At 41.1% G+C, this 24,979-nt stretch overlaps 1 protein-coding gene across 1 annotated transcript; it reads left to right on the forward strand.

The window, feature by feature from the left end:
- The first annotated feature begins 590 nt into the window (after nucleotides 1–590).
- On the forward strand, nucleotides 591–15,207 carry LOC145902761 (uncharacterized). The gene is made up of 45 exons (XM_082990861.1): nucleotides 591–754; nucleotides 833–887; nucleotides 1,076–1,188; nucleotides 1,336–1,588; nucleotides 2,001–2,137; nucleotides 2,362–2,497; nucleotides 2,592–2,675; nucleotides 2,779–2,964; nucleotides 3,216–3,423; nucleotides 3,649–3,864; nucleotides 3,991–4,151; nucleotides 4,326–4,427; nucleotides 4,729–4,840; nucleotides 4,908–5,024; nucleotides 5,085–5,213; nucleotides 5,281–5,399; nucleotides 5,454–5,618; nucleotides 6,229–6,341; nucleotides 6,497–6,749; nucleotides 7,167–7,303; nucleotides 7,527–7,662; nucleotides 7,741–7,824; nucleotides 7,928–8,113; nucleotides 8,346–8,553; nucleotides 8,780–8,995; nucleotides 9,121–9,281; nucleotides 9,456–9,557; nucleotides 9,852–9,963; nucleotides 10,031–10,147; nucleotides 10,208–10,336; nucleotides 10,404–10,525; nucleotides 10,580–10,744; nucleotides 11,249–11,284; nucleotides 11,475–11,670; nucleotides 11,739–11,951; nucleotides 12,111–12,247; nucleotides 12,543–12,774; nucleotides 13,164–13,406; nucleotides 13,649–13,794; nucleotides 13,859–13,948; nucleotides 14,007–14,095; nucleotides 14,175–14,343; nucleotides 14,521–14,601; nucleotides 14,668–14,853; nucleotides 15,054–15,207. Exons 1-45 carry the CDS (start codon nucleotides 713–715, stop codon nucleotides 15,203–15,205), a joined length of 6,546 nt encoding a protein of 2,181 aa, XP_082846987.1. The 5' UTR covers nucleotides 591–712; the 3' UTR covers nucleotides 15,206–15,207.
- The last annotated feature ends 9,772 nt before the right edge of the window (nucleotides 15,208–24,979 follow it).

Below are 24,979 nucleotides of genomic sequence, written 5' to 3' on the forward strand. Positions count from 1 at the left end.
CGTATACATTTGTAGTTTTGCGTCGAGTTGAAAGAATAAAAGTTCATCTTATTATGACTTGAGTGAGTTAACCCTTTCGCATATTTTATTCGCGGTAACAAAAAATATGACGCATCAGTTTACACATGAGAAAACTTGATAGAAGTCTGACAGTTAGACATAGAGATGACTTGTTCAAGGTATTCGTGTTTTTCGGTGAGAAAGTGCCCTTCGCTTAGCTGGAAACGAAGTTGTTTGTTCCGTTTTGTCGGCATGTGGCGTAATAAGGATACCTCTGACTGTCGGATGTTTTCTCCGAAGCTGCATTCATCAAACCATGTATAAGCATATCACATGCGGCGTCTTCCTGCGATAGAACGTGGTTCTTGAATGGATGCCCCTTGCTTACCAACTGTGGAAATGCCGCAACACCCTGGGAATATCCTGGCGAATTCGCACAAACGTGGAACAGCGAACGAACGTCAAAACTTCTGTGATGCTGTAGCTTCAGGCAGCAAAAAGATCAGGCGCTACACGCAGTGACATGCCTTGGTGGTTTGACAAAACATTTTTTTGCAAACAAAGTTCATTTAATTACAGCAAACGAGATTATTGTTTTTAACTGCAAACCAGAGAAACGGTGCAAAACCAGAGAAAAACACAACAACGAATTACAGGGTATTAGGGCTAGTGGTTGTGATAAAAACTTGTGACTGCAAAAGTTTGGAATCGTATGAAGATGAGGCTTATTGTCCAGTATGGTTTGCAAATTCAGGTTGGTTGTAGATATTTGTCGAAGTAGCGTTCATTCATGATTATATTGTTTCGTAAAAATATTATCTTTCCTATTTAGGTTTTGTTCCTCTTCCTTTTAAGTCTTAAAACAAAACAAGCTTGCGGCGGAAACGGTAAGAATACTTTATGCACTATTACCAAACACAAACTAACTGCTTTGTCAAAAACGTTGATAAACAAAAAATATATAGGTAGGCCTACAAACCAACCAAAGAGATTGAAAGTACCTTACGGCTACAAAAACATTTATTTTTTGACCGGCACTCGAATATGCTGTTCAGCAATTTTTCCTTGTTTTCAGTGTCGTATGTTTTCGAAGCTATGGGTTGTTTTACGAAACGTGACATAGTCATTATGGGTGAGCCAGCTCCAGATAAAGCAGATTTTACTCAGTACGATGTCAAATCTTGCCAGGTTTGTCATAACTTTTTTTCTCCACGTTTGGTTTTTGTTTCCTACGTGGGGAGCTTATAACACTTTTTACCATCCTCGTGTTCAACGCCAACAATAAAGAGAGACTTAACGCAAACATATATGAATACAACTGCTCACACTTGACAGAATGCCTGCCTGCGGTCTCCAAATTGCAAGATTTGGAGTTTTGATCCCGGGCAAAACTTCAGCACGAAACATTTCTACAACAAGGGGATGATACCGAAGATTAACGTGTATGCACCCATCGAAGAACCCCTGCCTTCGTGGCCTCTCAAGAAAGTGTCAAATTGCTTCTTAACGAACGGTTCGACGCCTGCAGCCGACGTGATCGTCAGATACGCCTTTCAAGCTGTTACTGGCTTCAAAACTTGTGGAGTAGGTACGGTAACCATGTGTCCTGCATTGCTTAGGCTATATTCGTGTTTAATGTTGACACTCACGCGGCATGTGTTTGTCGCGGTTTCAACGTTTTTACATGTCACTGTGTCGATTGTTAATTGTAGTTGCAAATTTACTGCCTTGGCGTAAGTTGTCAGTTCCCCAAGAAAGTAGTAAAGAACTGCCCGGAAAACGATACTTTTTGGACCTGTTTATGGAATCAACGAAAAAATATTCAATCTATTGTTTGCCAACCGACCTATACTTTACCACAAGGTCCGATTTTAGTTTTTCATGGCACTGCTATCGAACAATTACATTTATATGTTGCCAATGTTTCTAATAAACCACCATTACATATCTTGGTTGCCTGACAGACGTATGGAAGGATGCAATGAATGAATTAATTTCAGGTTCCATTGGCTGTTTTGTTGTTGTGCCGAAATCAAACGTTTCCGACGTCGACCAAATCGAAAAACTTCGTGGAGCAAGCGAACTTGGATGCAAAAACGGTTGCCACGGAAAAAACTTTACCTACGTGGGATTTACAGTAAGAAAAAACTCATTGGTTATTAAATATTATTGTTCTTTATCGCATTTAGCTTCTCAGCGACACGCAGATGGCTCATTGCATACCATTAATCTACAAATATAGCAGTCTTTAAATGACATCTTCACGCATTTTGTACAAGAACGTGCGGAACGAATAGAGATATAGTGTTGTATTTACATTATTGCAACCATGCGCAGATAAGAGTGGGTATTTTAACGCAGAAACAGTCGCAGTGCTTTTGTGGCGATGCCTTTGGACTTGGAAGGAAAGTTAACGATCACCTTTGCGCAAGACCTTGCTTCGGATATCCTCAAAGCAACTGCGGAGATAGCCAACACATTCACGTTGTCGCCACAGGTACGTTTATTTCCTACTTTACAAAACTGTTCGGGACTAATTTTGAAAATAGTTTGAATTTGCGTTTGCCCGACGATGGGCTTCGACATTTCAGGATTGACCGGACAAGACGAAATGTGCGTTATGGGAAGAATGGAAGCGGTCCATGACGATGCAAATGCGGCCGTGGTGTTCGCAGGTAAGTTGAACGTAACATAAAGACGTGTCTCCTGAAAGTACTTTTATGTCTTTCAATCTTGTCAATTAGGTAAAGAAATTGAAACTGATATAATTTGGCGCAGAAACATCTGTTAGAAACTGTCGTGAGGGATGCATAAAAATTGCCTCAATGGTTTGTGAGCTATGGTCGTTCAACACCACCCACTGTTCACTGTATTTTCGTTCGCACTTGACCCGTAACAAGACGGCGAAGTTTATGGCTAACGAGCAAGCATTCGTGGGGTTTGGTCGGTGCAATAAGCAACAAGGTAAATGACAACAAAAACCCATAAAAGTCGCTTTATGTGTTTCTTTGCTTTGTGCGATTTTTTTCAAGCAAATTTGTTTTCGACAAATACAATATTGAAATACTTTTGGAATGATAATAATGGGAATAATGGTGTTTTGCGTATTACCAATCATGCACTTGTGTTGCGCGGTGTTTGTTCTGGGCTGGTTTGGAAATAAAGACGGGAGAGGATTTAAGTTTGGTGTCAATCTTTCCTAAAATATGTTTTAGAGGTGACATACTTCGCAAGCATCAATGCACCTGCGTTGCTTTTGAAGTTGGCCAATGGCTCATGGTCTGTGACTGGACGTTTTATGGGGAATCACCAGTTTTCCAGTTGGAGGCAACAACCTCAGACCACCGGGGGATTTTGTTCCGTGGGTGATTATGGGATGTCAGCATTGAGTCAATCAACCCAAACAGAATATTTTGTGGCAAAGTCAGTTGGACCTTTCTCTTTTTTGTCAGTTTTGTCGTTTAACCTGTTGATTCTATTGTAATTGCGGAGTTAAAACGACATAACTTCCTCTAGCTTTGTGTTTTTTGTGTGAATTGTTTTTTCTTTAAAATAGTCTATGTTTTTAATTCTTCTTTCAATTTTTGTAAACGCACTTTTTGTAAATTAAACATTAAATGTCTAATGCGGGTAATTTTAATACCACAGAGATGAGTCTGGTGAGGCTCTTTCTAAGCCACTTTCCTTCGTGCAAACGTGGAATCAAGATAATACCTCCCTTCTCTGGACTGCTCGCTGTCATTCCGGATACACGAACGTGGGAGATGTGGCGAGTACTTCCATCACCGAACCTGCGCATTCTGCCGATTATCGTTGTGTTCAAAACGAGCTGGTCTCGCCTATTTCAACCTTTACCCAACTTTGGTAAGTATTTTTCTTTGAAGACTATTAGATAAGCGGCGAAACCAACCATTGCATCTGGCATGTTCCAACCAACAAGCAATAACAACCAACACAACCACTTGTTTTATACATTTCAAACATTTTAAGGAGCCAACCGATTAATGGCACAGCCCACTTTGGAGTTTGGGAGTTGGCGGCGCCATCAAACCAACAGCCGGATTTTCACTTCTACAAAAGTTTAATACACACGCCATCCCACTTCCGACACGATATTCCATCACTTAACCCGTTGGTGGATTTTGCGGGAGGTATTCACTTCTAGCTTATTCTTGCCTTTAGTAATGCATAAAGAATACCATACGCTTATTGTCCGTAATAACTGCAAAATGTTTCCGTTTATTTATAGTGGACAGACTTACTACTGTTTAGATGTTCAGGTAATGCACGGTATGCATAAACTTACATTATGTTTTGGAAACAAGGTAAATATATCTTCACGAAACAATCGGTTGCATTTGAAACAAAAACGGTGATTGCAACCCGGTCCCACGTCGTCTACCTGGTGACCTACTCCAACAAAACAAGTACGTCAGAATTTGAGGGTTTGATACATGTGGGTTTGCGTACTTGTAGAAGGTCGGCCAGTTTAAATAAATTTCTTATCGCACGCCAGTTGTGAATATGGAAAACCGCTTATGCAGGCAATTTTAGTCCTGCAAATTTAGCGCTTCAAAGAAAATGTCAAGATTTGGTGCAAGTTGCCGGCATTACAACAAATTAACTATAATTGTTGTTGAACGTTTTTGTCGTTAAAAACACACATGTTTAATCTGGACTATTGTTGTTTAAATAAAACTATCTCACTAGTTTACCATGTTCATTAAGACGTATATTTCCAAACGTTGCTGTTTCGTCTGCCCGCTCGGTCTGCATTGGAGGAGGGATGGTTGATATGTGGTCTCAATGCCGTCAGAGACTTTACCTTGAGGCTTGTCAGGTGAAAATTGTTTTTGGGCTATTTGTGTTGTACGTACTCACTCTGTGCATCATAATTTGTTTTGCAGAAAAACGAAAGGTTGGGCCATTGCACACCCAACCAGCTTTCAAAGAGTTTCAACATTGTCTGGATTTTCGAATTCAAGCAATCAACCCCAGTTTGCAACGAAATTAAATATTTGGAGGTACCGCATTCAACTGCAAGCCAGATCTCAAGTGATTTTCTGTTTGTTTTCTGTTTATAGAATGGTATGCCCACCTGACTATTTTTACCTTGGTGATGTGACAACAATGAATACTTTGGAACCCAACGCTACCGAATACGCATGCATACATCGAGTTTTCCTAATGCAAGTTCGACCACAAAACTTGACGTGAGTGCCTAGAGTGCATTTATCAAACTAGAAATAACAGTTTATCACGTCTAGTTTGTTTGTGCAGAACATTTGTCGGAACCACTTTCTACAATCCAATTCCACATTGCTTTGTTGACCAAACCATGTTTTTCGTCGCCTCGGAGAACACGCCGCCGAATGTTTACAGGCTTAAACTTCACGAAGGCAAAAATGTTTAATTTCATTAAAGGAAAAAGCAATAACGATTCTCTCTTGCAGAAATGGGGTTCAAGGTGTCGAGCTGCACTGACTTGCTCAATTTTAGTTACCGTGCGTGGCGCAGAGCTATAAGGAACTACAAATCTCAGTTGGAAAGTCGAATTAAATATGTTGCCGCCGAAAAAGAAAAAGAAAGGCTTGCAGCCGAAGCCATGAAAGAATCAGGTACCTTACGTCTTTTGTCGCAGGCAGTATACAAACCGCAACAAAAAAGCAAACCATCGGTGGTGTGCAAAGTAGGTTCAACAGGAGCATTATCAAGACAGCGAATCGGTTTCACAAACTTTTCCCAAACAAGACATTCACACACCGAGAGGAGAAATCCCACCGCACCTCTCATTCGACCACCTGGCCGAAAACATCCTCACAGAACAAACACAAGGACCATTACTCATGTAGGAAAAGGAAGCACTAAACATACTCACCAGATCCGCCCAAGAGGTTGTTGCTCGATACACAACAAGTGGACTGTTTTGCCGTCGGAGAGCAGGCCTATACTGGGTTTACCGACTGCAGTATGATATGGGGTGGACGGAGTAGATCGGGTATATAAATCGTCTACATGCTTTGCACACCCTCTTTCGATGTTGGTTACTTTATCGTATTTTATGTATTTCTAATAGATTATTGCTTGAAGTAGCACGCTTGTTTTGTAAGTTGAAACGTAGGCCTACAAACCAACCAAAGAGATTGAAAGTACCTTACGGCTACAAAAACATTTATTTTTTGACCGGCACTCGATTATGCTGTTCAGCAAACTTTTCCTTGTTTTCAGTGTCGTATGTTTTCGAAGCTATGGGTTGTTTTACGAAACGTGACATAGTCATTATGGGTGAGCCAGCTCCAGATAAAGCAGATTTTACTCAGTACGATGTCAAATCTTGCCAGGTTTGTCATAACTTTTTCTCTCCACGTTTGGTTTTTGTTTCCTACGCGGGGAGCTGGCAATCTTTATTACACGTTTTTACCATCCTCGTGTTCAACGCCAACAATAAAGAGAGACTTAACGCAAACATATAAATACAACTGCACACCCTTGACAGAATGCCTGCCTGCGGTCTCCAAATTGCAAGATTTGGAGCTTTGATCCCGGCCAAAACTTCAGCACGAAACATTTCTTCAACAAGAGGATGATAACGAAGATTGACGTGTATGCACCCCTCGAAGAACCCCTGCCTTCGTGGCCTCTCAAGAAAGTGTCAAATTGCTTCCTAACGAACGGTTCGACGCCTGTAGCCGACGTGATCGTCAGATACGTCTTTCAAGCTGTTACTGGCTTCAAAACTTGTGGAGTAGGTACGGTAACCATGTTTCCTGTATTGCTTAGGCTATATTCGTGTTTAATGTTGACAGTCACGCGGCATGTGTTTGTCGCGGTTTCAACGTTTTTACATGTCACTGTGTCGATTGTTAATTGTAGTTGCAAATTTACTGCCTTGGCGTAATTTGTCAGTTCCCCAAGAAAGTAGTAAAGAACTGCCCAGAAAACGATACTTTTTGGACCTGTTTACGGAATCAACGAAAAAATATTCAATCTATTGTTTACCAACCGACTTATATACTTTACCACAAGGTCAGATCATTTTAGTTTTTCACGGCACTGCTATCGAACAATTACATTTATATGTTGCCAATGTTTCTAATAAACCACCATTACATATCTTGGTTGCCTGACAGACGTATGGAAGGATGCAATGAATGAATTAATTTCAGGTTCCATTGGCTGTTTTGTTGTTGTGCCAAAATCAAACGTTTCCGAAGTCGACCAAATCGAAAAACTTCGTGGAGCAAGCGAGCTTGGATGCAAAAACGGTTGCCACGGAAAAAACTTCACCTACGTGGGATTTACAGTAAGAAAATCTCATTGGTTATTAAATATTATTGTTCTTTATCGCATTTAGCTTCTGAGCGACACGCAGGTGGCTCATTGCATACCATTAATCTACAAATATAGCAGTCTTTAAATGACATCTTCACGCATTTTGTACAGGAACGTGCGGAACGAATAGAGATATAGTGTTGTATTTACATTATTGCAACCATGCGCAGATAAGAGTGGTTGTTTTAACGCAGAAACAGTCGCAGTGCTTTTGTGGCGATGCCTTTGGACTTGGAAGGAAAGTTGACGATCACCTTTGCGCAAGACCTTGCTTCGGATATCCTCAAAGCAACTGCGGAGATAGCCAACACATTCACGTTGTCGCCACAGGTACGTTTATTTCCTGCTTTACAAAACTGTTCGGGACTAAGCTTGGAAATAGTTTGAATTTGGGCTTCGACGTTTCAGGATTGACCGGACAAGACGAAATGTGCGTTATGGGAAGAATGGAGGCGGTCCATGACGATGCAAATGCGGCCGTGGTGTTCGCAGGTCAGTAGAACGTAACATAAAGACGTGTCTCCTAAAAGTATTTTTATGTCTTTCAATCTTGTCAATTAGGTAAAGATATTGAAACTGATATAATTTGGCGCAGAAACATCTGTTAGAAACTGCCGTGAGGGCTGCATTAAAATTGGCTCAATGGTTTGTGAGCTATGGTCGTTCAACACCACTCACTGTTCACTGTATTTTCGATCGCACTTGTCCCGTAACAAGACGGCGAAGTTTGTGGCGAACGAGCAAGCATTCGTGGGGTTTGGTCGGTGCAATGAGCAACAAGGTAAATGACAACAAAACCCATAAAGGTCGCTTTAAGTGCTTCTTTGCTTTGTGCGATTTTTTCCAAGCAAATTTGTTTTCGACAAATACAATATTGAAATACTTTTGGAATGATAATAATAGGAATAATTTTCATGCACTTGTGTTGCGCGGTATTTGTTCTGGGCTGGTTTGGAAATAAAGACGGAAGAGGATTTAAGTTTGGTGTCAATCTTTACTAAAATATGTTTTAGAGGTGACATACTTCGCAAGCATCAATGCACCTGCGTTGCTTTTGAAGTTGGCCAATGGCTCATGGTCTGTGACTGGACGTTTTATGGGGAATCACCAGTTTTCCAGTTGGAGGCAACAACCTCAGACCACCGGGGGATTTCGTTCCGTGGGTGATTATGGGATGTCAGCATTGAGTCAACCAACCCAAACCGAATATTTTGTGGCAAAGTCAGTTGGACCTTTCTCTTTTTTGTCAGTTTTGTCGTTACACCTGTTGATTCTATTGTAATTGCGGAGTTAAAACGACATAACTTCCTCTAGCTTTGTGTTTTTTGTGTGAATTGTTTTTTCTTTAAAATAGTCTTTACTTTTAATTCTTTTTTTTAATTTTTGTAAACGCACTTTTTGTAAATAAAACATTAAATGTCTAATGCGGGTAATTTTGATACCACAGAGATGAGTCTGGGGAGGCTCTTTCTAAGCCACTTTCCTTCGTGCAAACGTGGAATCAAGATAATACCTCCCTTCTCTGGACTGCTCGCTGTCATTCCGGATACACGAACGTGGGAGATGTGGCGAGTACTTCCATCACCGAACCTGCGCATTCTGCCGATTATCGTTGTGTTCAAAACGAGCTGGTCTCGCCTATTTCAACCTTTACCCAACTTTGGTAAGTATTTTTCTTTGAAGACTATTAGATAAGCGGCGAAACCAACCATTGCATGTGGCATGTTCCAACCAACAAGCAATAACAACCAACACAACCACTTATTTTATACATTTCCAATTTTTAAGGAGCCAACCGATTAATGGCACAGCCCACTTTGGAGTTTGGGAGTTGGCGGCGCCATCAAACCAACAGCCGGATTTTCACTTCTACAAAAGTTTAATACACACGCCATCCCACTTCCGACACGATATTCCAGCACTTAACCCGTTGGTGGATTTTGCGGGAGGTATTCACTTCTAGCTTATTCTTGCCTTTAGTAATGCATAAAGAATACCATACGTCTTTTGTCCGTAATAACTGCAAAATGTTTCCGTTTCTTTGAAGTAGACAGACTTACTACTGTTTAGATGTTCAGGTAATGCACGGTATGCATAAACTTACATTATGTTTTGGAAACAAGGTAAATATATCTTCACGAAACAATCGGTTGCATTTGAAACAAAAACGGTGATTGCAACCCGGTCCCACGTCGTCTACCTGGTGACCTACTCCAACAAAACAAGTACGTCAGAATTTAAGGGCTTGATACATGTGGGTTTGCGTACTTGTATAAGGTCGGCCAGTATAAATAAGTTTCTTATCGCACGCCAGTTGTGAATATTGAAAACCGCTTATGCAGGCAATTTTATTCCTGCAAAATTAGCGCTTCAAAGAAAATGTCAAGATTAGTGCAAGGCATTACAACAAATTATATATAATTGTTGTTAAACATTATTATCGTTAAAAACACGCATGTTTAATCTGGACTATTGTTGTTTAAATAAAACTATCTTACTAGTTTACCATGTTAATTAAGACGTATATTTCCAATCGTTGCTTTTTCGTCTGCCCGCTCGGTCCGCATTGGAGGAGGGATGGTTGATATGTGGCCTCAATGCCGTCAGAGACTTTACCTTGAGGCTTGTCAGGTGGGAATAGTTTTAGGGCTATTTGTGTTATACGTACTCACTCTGCGCATCATAATTTGTTTTGCAGAAAAACAAAAGGTTGGGCCATTGCACACCCAACTAGCTTTCAAAGAGTTTCAACATTGTCTGGATTTTCGAATTCAAGCAATCAACCCCAGTTTGCAACGAAATTAAATATTTGGAGGTACCGCATTCAACTGCAAGCCAAATCTCAAGCGATTTTCTGTTTACTTTCTGTTTATAGAATGGTATGCCCACCTGACTATTTTTACCTTGGTGATGTGACAACAATGAATACTTTGGAACCCAACGCTACCGAATACGCATGCATACATCGAGTTTTCCTAATTCAAGTTCGACCACAAAACTTGGCGTGAGTGCCTAGAGTGCATTTACCAAACTAGAAATAACAGTTTATCACGTCTAGTTTGTTTGTGCAGAACATTTGTCGGAACCACTTTCTACAATCCTGCAATTCCGCATTGCTTTGTTGACCAAACCATGTTTTTCGTCGCCTCGGAGAACACGCCGCCGAATGTTTACAGGCTTAAACTTCACGAAGGCAAAAATGTTTAATTTCATAAAAGGAAAAAGCAATAACGATTCTCTCTTGCAGAAATGGGGTACAAGGTGTCGCGCTGCACTGACTTGCACAATTTTATGTACCGTGCGTGGCGCAGAGCTATAAGGAACTACAAATATCAGTTGAAAAGTCGAATTAAATTTGTTGCCGCCGAAAAAGAAAAAGAAAGGCTTGCAGCCGAAGCCATGAAAGAATCAGGTACCTTACGTCTTTTGTCGCAGGCAGTATACAAACCGCAACAAAAAAGCAAACCATCGGTGGTGTGCAAAGTAGGTTTAACCGGAGCATTATCAAGACAGCGAATCGGTTTCACAAACTTTTCCCAAACAAGACATTCACACACCGAGAGGAGAAATCCCACCGCACCTCTCATTCGACCACCTGGCCGAAAACATCCTCACAGAACAAACACAAGGACCATTACTCATGTAGGAAAAGGAAGCACTAAACATACTCACCAGATCCGCCCAAGAGGTTGTTGCTCGATACACAACAAGTGCACAGTTTTGCCGGCGGAGAGCAGGCCTATACTGGGTTTACCGACTGCAGTATGATATGGGGTGGACGGAGTAGATCGGGTATATAAATCGTCTACATGCTTTGCACACCCTCTTTCGATGTTGGTTACTTTATCGTATTTTATGTATTTCTAATAGATTATTGCTTGAAGTAGCACGGTTGTTTTGTATGTTGAATTTTTAGATCAAGTTTATCAACACACAGCCCCAAATGCAGCAGGTAGGCAATGGTAGTATTCTAATGCTACGTACAATACAAACTTGGCATATGACAATACAATATATTGATAAAAAAACTTGTTAAAGCTTGCCAAAGCCTTTTTTGTGTTTTTGTATCTTTGTTATCAGATATTTTACTCCATAATTTTAAAATCCACCCAGTTTCAATCAACGTAAACTTTCTATTTCAGGAAAGTATTCCCGCTTCGCTTTTTTGAACAAAACAGCGTACGACTCAATACTGCTCACCTCACAATCGAGTTTGGGATCAACTTTTGATACGTGGACGGTTGGCGGCGAGTATTATGAAGACGAGTGGAGGCTTCTGGGCACGAGCATAACTGGGAATGATCAGCAACAGTCCAACGTCACGAGTGAACTGGCCAGGTTATCAATTGATAGTGGATTGCGAAACTTTGGGCAATTGACATCTACTTTCAAAATTGTACTTATAGATCAATCCAAGGTCATGGAGTAACTCTGCCAACGGGACTATCGCTCATCGCTGAAGATTCCGTCAACAGGTACTGGAGAATTGAATGCCCGAGCGCCTATGTAGGGCTTGGAGACGTGGTGTCAAATTCAACCTCACAGCCAAGCGTGGATCACTTTGCCTGTGTACATGAAATTTTCTTGTCGCCTGGAAGACTTTCTCCGAAACCAGTTTGGTAAGGCGGATCAATGTTAATAAACTTTACGACACAATTTTGGTGCAGTGAATTACCTTGGTCCCGAACACAAGTTCATTGGTCTATTTTCAACAACAACGTAACATGCTTCTTTACCATTTTCTTATCTATTTCATTTTGTTACCATATGTATGTTAGGACGATACCGAACAGCGAACTAGAAGTGCGAGAAATATTTGCCTCTGAAGAATGTCCAGGCCGTAATCTGTCTCACTTCGTCGTTGTAAACTCCTCCGAACCTGCAATAAGTGTGCAAGTCCTGAAACCCATCGACAGTAAGTGTTTCAAAGTTTCATAAAGAGTTTTGCAAGAAGTAGAAGTAGCTCGTTTATCTGATAAACACAAATACCTGTTTGTCGCCGATGTAATTCATGACGTTGCTTTACATTTACTATGCATCATACTTGAGCTGATTATATGTAAAACAGCACAAAAATCACCGTTGAGTGCATAGAATGTTAAGCTCAAGAGCAAAGATCCGTGAGTGCAAAGCAATAATGTCAGCAGATAAATTCAGATAACCTTTATCTATCTGTATTGAACTTACAATAAACTTGTATTGCTTGCCAGATCCAGACGGTTCGTGTTCGTATAAATTGCAAGACCTATCAGAAATTGAAGTAACCTCAATCATGCAAATGGTTCCAACGATAGAGGCATTCTACAGACAGCCGAACGAAACATCTGTAATGAAGATCTTTAGAACGTTTGATGCCGGATCCTTCGTCAACAGCGGTTATTTCAAAATTGGCCAGGTTGCATCAGCGGACAGCAGTTTTGAAGCGGAGGTCTCCATCTCAAGGTAGACTGTATTTAGTGCATAACTGACATCATGAAAGCCATTTTGCAAGCTACGTATTCAACTTTTATCTTAGCCGTTTTTATCATGCTGCAATTTGAGGTAGCGAAAATATGCGCATATTATAAACCAGCACTTGGGTGCTCAACTTAAACACCCATGCAAAAAATGGAAAATGCTTTGATATAAAATAAGAACGGTGTTATTTACCAAGACGTTTGTTCCTAAAAAAACGGTATGACAGCCCTCATTGTGGACGTGCTACATTCAAACCAATGGCGTACCGCATTTATCTCATGTGCCCTGCATTGTTTACCTCTGTATCACCAACCCTGTAATGTAGAGAGTCATCACCAGAAATCACGGCAAAAACACCAAATCATTGATTTTAGAAACATACAAGGTGATCCGCTATCAGAGCCAACAGGAATAGAGCTTGTTGGTGGAGTGAGAGCATTTGCCGATCCAGAAGAAGTGGCCTCTATTCAAATACATTTCTGGAAGCTTGTATGCAAACCAGGCTACCACGCGTTGGGTGACGTGGCCACTACGTCTAGGAATCCACCGGATGTACGAAACTTTTCCTGCATTCATAGAAAGCATTTGACACCAGCGCACGCCGGAGGACTGATATGGTAAAACGGATTGAGTGACATGTGTAGTGCAACTGCTAAAAAGGAATTTATTTACCTCTGGCTACGACTGTATGCGTTTTGTATCAAAGGCAAACTTTTTCTGTCTAAGCACATTGGACATTTGGAATGATGTGTTAATGGTTCACCCGCAATAGGCAATTTAGGTCGACATACCCAAAATAACCAAATTCGTTGGGGTGATTGTTTAATCCAGTTCCTTTGATTTATTCCTGTATTGATAGGAGGCATCAATCTCAGAATGGTCCTTTGGAGGTGATTAGGGTTGAGCCCGATTCTTGTGACCTGGGTCAACAGATGAAGTTCTTCATAGCTTCAGAACCAAAAAATGTCAGTGGAAGAGATCTCTACGTCCTTAAGAAAAGCCCTGGTTAGTCTCCAAAACGCGTATCTTTAAATGCAGCCGTCAATAACACCAGTATCGATTGGTGCAGATCTTACGTACTATTGTCAACCTGGTGTGCGATACCCGACCAGCATTGTTGGTACCACCATCGTGCGCGAAATACCGTTACTCGCTGAAGGTAAAGTGTCCTTCGTTCATCCCATAATGTTTTATAAAGTCTTATTTAATCTTTTCAGTGCTGCAAGACAGCTACGTACCCTTTCTGCGAAACTACATTCTCCGTGGAAGTCTAGTTGCGGGGGTCACTGATCATTTGGCATGCAAGGTACGACCTTTACTACTTCCACAGAGTTATGAAATTATGCGTTTGATGCAAGATCCAAATAATGTTTTGATGTTCTCAGGATGCTTGCTTCGGATCGTGCGTCGCTTCGAGTTACCTCCCTGATTTAACGATACCAAATCGCTCCGTTTGTTATCATACGCCACGTGACACACTTCTAAGTGACGTGGACTTACGTCGCTCTGACGGAGCGTTTACGTACATTAACCAACGTCAGGTCGCTGCGGAAGGTAATGTTCATTCAAAATCTGTCAACATTGAAAATTTTTAATAATCTTGTTGAAAAGTAAGATGAAAACCGAACTGTTGAAACTATAGAATTATATTCCCATCAGACTTTCTCCGTGATACTATAATATACACTTGTACATAGTACATATAGGTCTACATACACCATTGTTGTCTAGGGACCAACGTCAGTCAAGCAGCATGCCCTCTCATGCCAGTTTATCTTATGACAAACAATTCAAATCAAATTGCTTCAACCGGTAAGATATTGATTTTTTAAGCAAAAACGAGGTAATCATATTTTACTCAACTTTATCGCTTTCCAGAAGGTTTAATATCTGCGGAAACGTGTGCTCGGCTATGTCGAAGCAACAAGTCAAACTGTGATGTTTGGTCGAGCAACTCAACCCACTGTATGCGTGCATCTTTCTCAAACCTCCAGAACGCTGGATTGCGTTTGGATGTTAGAGTGGGAGGATTGACCGGATTTGCTTCGTGCGACAATATGAAAGGTTGCTGGCCACTTGGTTGCGCACCCATACTAAAGCGTTGAAATTTATAATTCTAATTGTTTTCTCCAATTTGTTTGTGCCTTTGTTGTTTGCATAGTAAAGTCGAAAAAACTTGTTCCAGAAAAAATCCTATAATTTCTTTCCTACAATCACTTGAAGCTTCATTAAGACACATACTTATTTCTATTACATTACTTTAGGTCTGATGGTCTGCGACAACCGACGCAAACTTGAAGTTCTCCTTGGAAAAAGCAACGGACGCCTATCGCTGTCAATTACTTCCACTTCAAATATCCCAGTAGAACAGAAAAAAAGATTCATGTTGTTGATTGATGTCATTTTTTTGCACTAATTTATCCACAAATAAATTCATTTAATGACTGTTAAATTAATATAACAAGTATGGGTTACAATATGGTTGAACAGGAGCGAAACTACAATAAATTTGCCCCAATCTGCCTGTAAATGCTGCCTGTCGTATATACAATTGATTCAATGCGCAGTGTCAGTCTCTGGTCTTAGTTGTTTAACAGTCATTCTCTTATCAAAACAGTGCACCAGCAAGTACTATAGTTATCGTATATTCGTATATACATGTTAAATACAAATGTTTTACACAGCCAAAGACTGACATTAAACGTTCTCAACTTAAACTGGCTTTGCTCTTGTGAATTCTGTCATTTCTTCTCAACTGATGCTCCAGCGACCCCATTCAAAAATCTTTCATTTGAATCCGGCCGGCGAAAAACGGGTGATGCCCGTAAAGCATTATGTTCGGGTAGTTAAACATTGCAGCATTTCGCTGAAGTTGCAATCGTACTTTGTCTTTGTTTGGTTACGATACATGTTTAGAGGCACCGGTTCGGCTCTTTCGGCTATGCTGATTTATCACAAAGATTTTTTGGTTATTTCCGATTTTGTTACTACGATCCCTAAAGTCTATAATCCATGGCACAGTACAAAAATGTTTTTCCGTTTATTTTTGATTTAGCGTTGGGCACTTCCAATCGTGGACAATACCGGTATGCGGTTTGCAAATTACCTCGCGAGATACTTGACAGAGCGTTTATGTTGGTGGCATCACCCGAAATTGCCACCGCACGTGATGACTTCCTACAATCCTGGCCGTCCAGTTGTGCTTATCGCTGCAAATATTGACGCGCATTGAATAACATGGATATATTAGTCGCCAAAATACGGAAGACAACACACCCCTATAGTAGTTATGTTACGTCATTTCGGAAGTGGTGTTGCCGGCCACTCATTGGACCGCATATGATCCGCGGGACACGAGTTGGGCCCCCCGATTGGGCAAATGTTATTTTGAAAAAACATTAAATCCTTGAAATACGTATATGCCATCAATAAGTACCGAAGCCGAAAGTATTTGTTAACACGCGATTAATGATGAACAACTGACGCAGCAAAATGCACTTTAGCAAGCACAGCCGGTTGCAATAAGGTCGTAAGCGATTGCAGTAAGGTCGTAAGCGATTATATTGCGGGGGGGCGGGGGACGAATTTCCACTTTTTCTGTTAAACTAGTTTTACAGCTTCTTTGTTACATCATTTTACTCACACATTCCATACTTTTTACCTGTTGCACTCAAAATGGCTGTATTAAAATCCTTATCCTGTTTCTACAGGAAGCAAGTTGTTTGTTGAACAGTCCCAAAATTCTTGATCTGACATTGACACGACAAACAGTCCTAATTTAAAATGACAAAGCCGAAGTTTACATCATTCCGCTACCATTGAGTCAAAAACAGGTATCAGGTGAAACGACCCCAGTTACACAAGAAAAGAAGCAAACCGTGAAATTGTTTGACTTGCATTTCAATTACACCCACTGTAAGTTGTAGTGCTTGTAGTTTGTGTTTTGGTACGACACACGACCGTTGCGACATACCGCATTGAAACAACAGAAAAAGTTACCCGCAAAAATCATGCAGTCATTTGCAGGGTCGTAAATCTTTCTGCAAAATGAAGTTTTTCGCCCTGAGAAGCGAAAACAAACCTTTTTCCGCTTCACGTTAATCTACGCGAGAGATTAGGTTTTGGCAACAAAGGATGTAAAAACACCACGATAGGAGGAAGTCAAACCCATGAATCCAAGTGAAAACGTCTGAAATGTACTCGGCTTTGCACAGATATAAAAGTTGGAATTTAAAGCTCGTAGTTTTAAGTACGTATACATTTGTAGTTTTGCGTCCAGTTGAAGAAATAAAAGTTCATCTTATCATGACTTAGGTGAGATAACCCTTTCGCCTATTTTATTCGCGCTAACAAAAAATATGACGCATCAGTTTGCACATGAGAAAACTTGGATGGAAGTCTGACAGTTAGACATAGAGATGACTTGTTCAAGGTATTCGTGTTATTCGGTGAGAAAGTGCCCTTCGCTTAGCTGGAAACGAAGTTGTTTGTTCCGTTTCGTCGGCATGTGGCGTAATAAGGATACCTCTGACTGTCGGATGTTTTCTCCGAAGCTGCATTCATCATGTCATGTATAAGCATATCACATGCGGCGTCTTCCTGCGATAGAACGTGGTTCTTGAATGGATGCCCCTTGCTTACCAACAGTGGAAATGCCGCAACACCCTGGGAATATCCTGGCGAATTCGCACAAACGTGGAACAGCATACGAATGTCAAAACTTCTGTGATGCTGTAGCTTCAGGCAGCAAAAAGATCAGGCGCTACACGCAGTGACAAGCCTTGGTGGTTTGACAAAACATTATTTTGCAAATAAAGTTCATTTAATTACAGCAAACGAGATTATTGTTTTAAACTGCAAACCAGAGAAACGGTACAAAACCAGAGAAAAACACAACAACGAATTACAGGGTATTAGGGCTAGTGGTTGTAATAAAAATTGTGACTGTAAAAGTTTGGAATCGTATGAAGATGAGGCTTATTGTCCAGTATGGTTTGCAAATTCAGGTTAGTTGCAGATATTTGTCGAAGTAGCGTTCATTCAAGATTATATTGTTTCGTAAAAATATTATCTTTCCTATTTAGGTTTTGTTCCTCTTCCTTTTAAGTCTTAAAACAAAACAAGCTTGCGGCGGAAATGGTAAGAATACTTTATGCACTATTACCAAACAAAAACTAACTGCTTTGTCAAAAACGTTGATAAACAAAAAATATATACGTAGGCCTACAAATCAACCAAAGAGATTGAAAGTACCTTACGGCTACAAAAACATTTATTTTTTGACCCGCACTCGATTATGCTGTTCAGCAAACTTTTCCTTGTTTTCAGTGTCGTATGTTTTCGAAGCTATGGGTTGTTTTACGAAACGTGACATAGTCATTATGGGTGAGCCAGCTCCAGATAAAGCAGATTTTACTCAGTACGATGTCAAATCTTGCCAGGTTTGTCATAACTTTTTTTCTCCACGTTTGGTTTTTGTTTCCTACGTGGGGAGCTTATAACACTTTTTACCATCCTCGTGTTCAACGCCAACAATAAAGAGAGACTTAACGCAAACATATATGAATACAACTGCTCACACTTGACAGAATGCCTGCCTGCGGTCTCCAAATTGCAAGATTTGGAGTTTTGATCCCGGGCAAAACTTCAGCACGAAACATTTCTACAACAAGGGGATGATACCGAAGATTAACGTGTATGCACCCATCGAAGAACCCCTGCCTTCGTGGCCTCTCAAGAAAGTGTCAAATTGCTTCTTAACGAACGGTTCGACGCCTGCAGCCGACGTGATCGTCAGATACGCCTTTCAAGCTGTTACTGGCTTCAAAACTTGTGGAGTAGGTACGGTAACCATGTGTCCTGCATTGCTTAGGCTATATTCGTGTTTAATGTTGACACTCACGCGGCATGTGTTTGTCGCGGTTTCAACGTTTTTACATGTCACTGTGTCGATTGTTAATTGTAGTTGCAAATTTACTGCCTTGGCGTAAGTTGTCAGTTCCCCAAGAAAGTAGTAAAGAACTGCCCGGAAAACGATACTTTTTGGACCTGTTTATGGAATCAACGAAAAAATATTCAATCTATTGTTTGCCAACCGACCTATATTTTACCACAAGGTCCGATTTTAGTTTTTCATGGCACTGCTATCGAACAATTACATTTATATGTTGCCAATGTTTCTAATAAACCACCATTACATATCTTGGTTGCCTGACAGACGTATGGAAGGATGCAATGAATGAATTAATTTCAGGTTCCATTGGCTGTTTTGTTGTTGTGCCGAAATCAAACGTTTCCGACGTCGACCAAATCGAAAAACTTCGTGGAGCAAGCGAACTTGGATGCAAAAACGGTTGCCACGGAAAAAACTTTACCTACGTGGGATTTACAGTAAGAAAAAACTCATTGGTTATTAAATATTATTGTTCTTTATCGCATTTAGCTTCTCAGCGACACGCAGATGGCTCATTGCATACCATTAATCTACAAATATAGCAGTCTTTAAATGACATCTTCACGCATTTTGTACAAGAACGTGCGGAACGAATAGAGATATAGTGTTGTATTTACATTATTGCAACCATGCGCAGATAAGAGTGGGTATTTTAACGCAGAAACAGTCGCAGTGCTTTTGTGGCGATGCCTTTGGACTTGGAAGGAAAGTTAACGATCACCTTTGCGCAAGACCTTGCTTCGGATATCCTCAAAGCAACTGCGGAGATAGCCAACACATTCACGTTGTCGCCACAGGTACGTTTATTTCCTACTTTACAAAACTGTTCGGGACTAATTTTGAAAATAGTTTGAATTTGCGTTTGCCCGACGATGGGCTTCGACATTTCAGGATTGACCGGACAAGACGAAATGTGCGTTATGGGAAGAATGGAAGCGGTCCATGACGATGCAAATGCGGCCGTGGTGTTCGCAGGTAAGTTGAACGTAACATAAAGACGTGTCTCCTGAAAGTACTTTTATGTCTTTCAATCTTGTCAATTAGGTAAAGATATTGAAACTGATATAATTTGGCGCAGAAACATCTGTTAGAAACTGTCGTGAGGGATGCATAAAAATTGCCTCAATGGTTTGTGAGCTATGGTCGTTCAACACCACCCACTGTTCACTGTATTTTCGTTCGCACTTGACCCGTAACAAGACGGCGAAGTTTATGGCTAACGAGCAAGCATTCGTGGGGTTTGGTCGGTGCAATAAGCAACAAGGTAAATGACAACAAAAACCCATAAAAGTCGCTTTATGTGTTTCTTTGCTTTGTGCGATTTTTTCCAAGCAAATTTGTTTTCGACAAATACAATATTGAAATACTTTTGGAATGATAATAATAGGAATAATGGTGTTTTTCGTATTACCGATCATGCACTTGTGTTGCGCGGTATTTGTTCTGGGCTGGTTTGGAAATATATAAGTTTGGTGTCAATCTTTCCTAAAATATGTTTTAGAGGTGACATACTTCGCAAGCATCAATGCACCTGCGTTGCTTTTGAAGTTGGCCAATGGCTCATGGTCTGTGACTGGACGTTTTATGGGGAATCACCAGTTTTCCAGTTGGAGGCAACAACCTCAGACCACCGGGGGATTTTGTTCCGTGGGTGATTATGGGATGTCAGCATTGAGTCAACCAACCCAAACCGAATATTTTGTGGCAAAGTCAGTTGGACCTTTCTCTGTTTTTTCAGTTTTGTCGTTTAACCTGTTGATTCTATTGTAATTGCGACATTTTTGTGTGAATTGTTTTTTCTTTAAAATAGTCTTTACTTTTAATTCTTCTTTTTAATTTTTGTTAAGGCACTTTTTGTAAATTAAACATTAAATGTCTAATGCGGGTAATTTTTATACTACAGAGATGAGTCTGGGGAGGCTCTTTCAAAGCCACTTTCCTTCGTGCAAACGTGGAATCAAGACAATACCTCCCTTCTCTGGACTGCTCGCTGTCATTCCGGATACACGAACGTGGGAGATGTGGCGAGTACTTCTATCACCGAACCTGCGCATTTTGCCGATCATCGTTGTGTTCAAAACGAGCTGGTCTCGCCTATTTCAACATTTACCCAACTTTGGTAAGTATTTTTCTTTGAAGACTATTAGATAAGCGGCGAAACCAACTATTGCATCTGCCATGTTCCAACCAATAAGCAACAACAACCAAGACAACCATTAATTTTATATATTTCAAAATTTTTAAGGAGCCAACCGATTAATGGCACAGCCCACTTTGGAGTTTGGGAGTTGGCGGCGCCATCAAACCAACAGCCGGATTTTCACTTCTACAAAAGTTTAATACACACGCCATCCCACTTCCGACACAATATTTCAGCACTTAACCCGTTGGTGGATTTTGCGGGAGGTATTCTCTTCTCGCTTATTCTTGCCCTTAGTAATGCATAAAGAATACCATACGCCTTTTGTGCGTAATAACTGCAAAATGTTTTCGTGTCTTTGAAGTGGACAGATTTACTAATGTTTAAAAGTTCAGGTAATGCACGGTATGCATAAACTTACATCATGTTTTGGAAACAAGGTAAATATATCTTCACGAAACAATCGGTTGCATTTGAAACAAAAACGGTGATTGCAACCCGGTCCCACGTCGTCCACCTAGTGACCTACACCAACAGAACAAGTACGTCAGAATTTGAGGGCTTGATACATGTGGGTTTGCGTACTTGTATAAGGTCGGCCAGTTAAAATAAGTTTCTTTTAATGCACGCCAGTTGTGAATATTGAAAACCGCTTATGCAGGCAATTTTAGTCCTGCAAAATTAGCGCTTCGAAGAAAATGTCAGGATTTAGTGCAAGTTGCCGGCATTACAACAAATTATATATAATTGTTGTTAAACGTTTTTGTCATTAAAAACACGCATGTTTAATCTGGACTATTGTTGTTTAAATAAAACTATCTCACTAGTTTACCATGTTCATTAAGACGTATATTTCCAATCGTTGCTGTTTCGTCTGCCCGCTCGGTCTGCATTGGAGGAGGGATGGTTGATTTGTGGCCTCAATGCCGTCAGAGACTTTACCTTGAGGCTTGTCAGGTGGGAATAGTTTTAGGGCTATTTGTGCTGTACGTACTCACTCTGCGCATCATATGTTCTTTTGCAGAAAAACGAAAGGTTGGGCCATTGCACACCCAACTACCTTTCAAAGAGTTTCAACATTGTCTGGATTTTCGAATTCAAGCAATCAACCCCAGTTTGCAACGAAATTAAATATTTGGAGGTACCGCATTCAACTGCAAGCCAAATCTCAAGCGATTTTCTGTTTGCTTTCTGTTTATAGAATGGTATGCCCACCTGACTATTTTTACCTTGGTGATGTGACAACAATGAATACTTTGGAACCCAACGCTACCGAATACGCATGCATACATCGAGTTTTCCTAATTCAAGTTCGACCACAAAACTTGGCGTGAGTGCCTAGAGTGCATTTATCAAACTAGAAATAACAGTTTATCATGTCTAGTTTGTTTGTGCAGAACATTTGTCGGAACCACTTTCTACAATCCAATTCCACATTGCTTTGTTGACCAAACCATGTTCTTCGTCGCCTCGGAGAACACGCCGCCGAATGTTTACAGGCTTAAACTTCACGAAGGCAAAAATGTTTAATTTCATTTAAAGGAAAAAGCAATAACGATTCTCTCTTGCAGAAATGGGGTACAAGGCGTCGCGCTGCACTGACTTGCACAATTTTAGTTACCGTGCGTGGCGCAGAGCTATAAGGGACTACAAATCTAAGTTGGAAAGTCGAATTAAATATGTTGCCGCCGAAAGAGAAAAAGAAAGGCTTGCAGCCCAAACCATGAAAGAATCAGGGTTATACGACTATGGCGTTTTCGGAAATAATTTTATGGGTGCGGGATTTGGAGGTGATTTATCAGGTTTAACTCAAGGTATGTTTGGCCAAAGCATCGGAGGACATTCTTCAATCAGTGCACATTCTACGAGCGGAGGACTTTCTTCAAGCAGTGGGCAATCTACGAGCGGAGGACTTTCTTCAAGCAGTGGGCAATCTACGGGCGAGGGAGATTCTTCAAGCAGTGGGCAATCTACGAGCGGAGGACTTTCTTCAAGCAGTGGGCAATCTACGGGCGAGGGAGATTCTTCAAGCAGTGGGCAATCTACGAGCGGAGGACTTTCTTCAAGCAGTGGGCAATCTACGAGCGGAGGACTTTCTTCAAGCAGTGGACAATCTACGAGTGGAGGACTTACTTCAAGCAGTGGGCAATCTACGAGCGGAGGACTTTCTTCAAGCAGTGGGCAATCTACGAGCGGAGGACTTTCTTCAAGCAGTGGGCAATCTACGACCGGAGGACTTTCTTCAAGCAGTGGGCAATCTACGAGCGGAAGACTTTCTTCAAGCAGTGGACAATCTACGAGCAGGGGACTTTCTTCAAGCAGTGGGCAATCTACGAGAGGAGGACTTTCTTCAAGCAGTGGGCAATCTACGAACGGAGGACTTTCTTCAAGCAGTGGACAATCTACGAGTGGAGGACTTACTTCAAGCAGTGGGCAATCTACAAGCGGAGGACTTTTTTCAAGCAGCGGGCAATCTACGAGCGAAGGACTTTCTTCAAGCAGTGGGCAATCTACTTTCGGGGGAGATTCTTCAAGCAGTGGGCAATCTACGAGCGGAGGACTTTCTTCAAGCAGCGGGCAATCTACTTTCGGGGGAGATTCTTCAAGCAGTGGGCAATCTACGAATGGAGGACAATATCTGCAAAGTGCACATTCTATAAGTGGTGGAGGACAAAGCGCAGGCAGTATACAAACCGCAACAAAAAAGCAAACCATCGGTGGTGTGCAAAGTAGGTTCAACCGGAGCATGGATAGTGGGCAAAGTAGAAGACACATGAATGTCAGTTGGTTCAATCCTAGTGGACAAACTGTAGCGAGTGCGCAAAATTCAAGCAGAAATCAATGGCTGAATACGAGCGGTATGGGAAGCCAAGCGAAAATTCAGATCTTTCGAGGAAAAAATTGGACCTCTTTGATAGTTAACGGATCGGCGTCTCTACGGAATAAGATATCAAACCTAAATCGGCTGAGTCCGTTATCAAGACAGCGAATCCGTACCACAAACTCTTCCCAAACAAGACATTCACACACCGAGAGGAGAAATCCAACCGCACCTCTTATTCGACCACCTGGCCGAAAACATCCTCACAGAACAAACACAAGGACCATTACCCATGTAGGAAAAGGAGGCACTAAACATACTCACCAGATCCGTCAAAGAGTACGGCCATCACCCAGACCGGATTCCGCCTACAGTTACAGAACAACACTTTCTGGAAGTGCTGCACACAATTATCGACGTATTGTTTTGCCTGCTAGTAAGTAGAACAGTTATCACATATGAAGCATCGTAACTAAAGCAAGTGCATTGGCCAACAAATTGCCAACAAAATTACCTCGGTAAATCATTGTCGTGGAAAGAATTTTAAAACTTTTTTTTCTCAGCTTTCGGTGAGGCTATAGAAGGATGGGGCTGCTACAGGGGAATCGACGACTTCGCGATAAAGTCAATCAATGTTTTGGCAGATTTTCTCGGTGACTTGAAATACCATTGTGAGGTCTGTGCAATCTGCTAGATTTTATACTATGTTAAGTTAAAGTGTCATTTAAAAAACAATGCGACCACTCTTCAGAACGACTGTCGAAACAAGTCTGGTTGTTTGGCGTGGAGTTTCTTTCCGGATTCACTGAAACCGTACAGAAAAGCGCAGTGTTACCACACATCAGCGCAAACCGCGTTTAAGGCTGCCAACGTGACTTACGTGCCTGGCTCATACACTGGATTCATGAACTGCAATAAAGGTTTGGGGTAGTTATTATTGGTAATAAGAGCATAAGTGAATGGTAATGATGTATTTGGTCCAATGCCAGATGAAAAGTTGCAAAACTGTTTTGCAGGCTATGTCGGCTGTTTTAGTGACAACAACATAGTGCGCGACTTGCAACGATTAAGATCGAACCGCGGCGACTTGAAGCTCTGCTTGACGTTATGCAAAGCATACACGTATGCTGGACTGCAGGTTTGACTTTACAATACTGACACGGTTGACTTTGTGTATAATTAGATCGCTGTCTCAATTCTCAGTACTAAAGCAATGTAAAAAATATCAGGTGTTATATAAAAGTTGAAAATCATTGCTTTGGGAATTTACGCAGCG

This window comes from Ascidia mentula, chromosome 5 (assembly GCF_947561715.1).
Source record: "Ascidia mentula chromosome 5, kaAscMent1.1, whole genome shotgun sequence".
NCBI classification, from domain to species: Eukaryota; Metazoa; Chordata; class Ascidiacea; order Phlebobranchia; family Ascidiidae; genus Ascidia; species Ascidia mentula.

Excerpts from the sequence above, each read along its gene's own strand:
- LOC145902761 (XM_082990861.1), top strand. The coding sequence starts at position 713 with ATGAAGATGAGGCTTATTGTCCAGTATGGTTTGCAAATTCAG. Across the intron at positions 2,965-3,215 it reads TCGGTGCAATAAGCAACAAG|AGGTGACATACTTCGCAAGC; the intron begins GTAAATGACAAC and ends AATATGTTTTAG. Across the intron at positions 5,619-6,228 it reads CGAAGCCATGAAAGAATCAG|TGTCGTATGTTTTCGAAGCT; the intron begins GTACCTTACGTC and ends CCTTGTTTTCAG.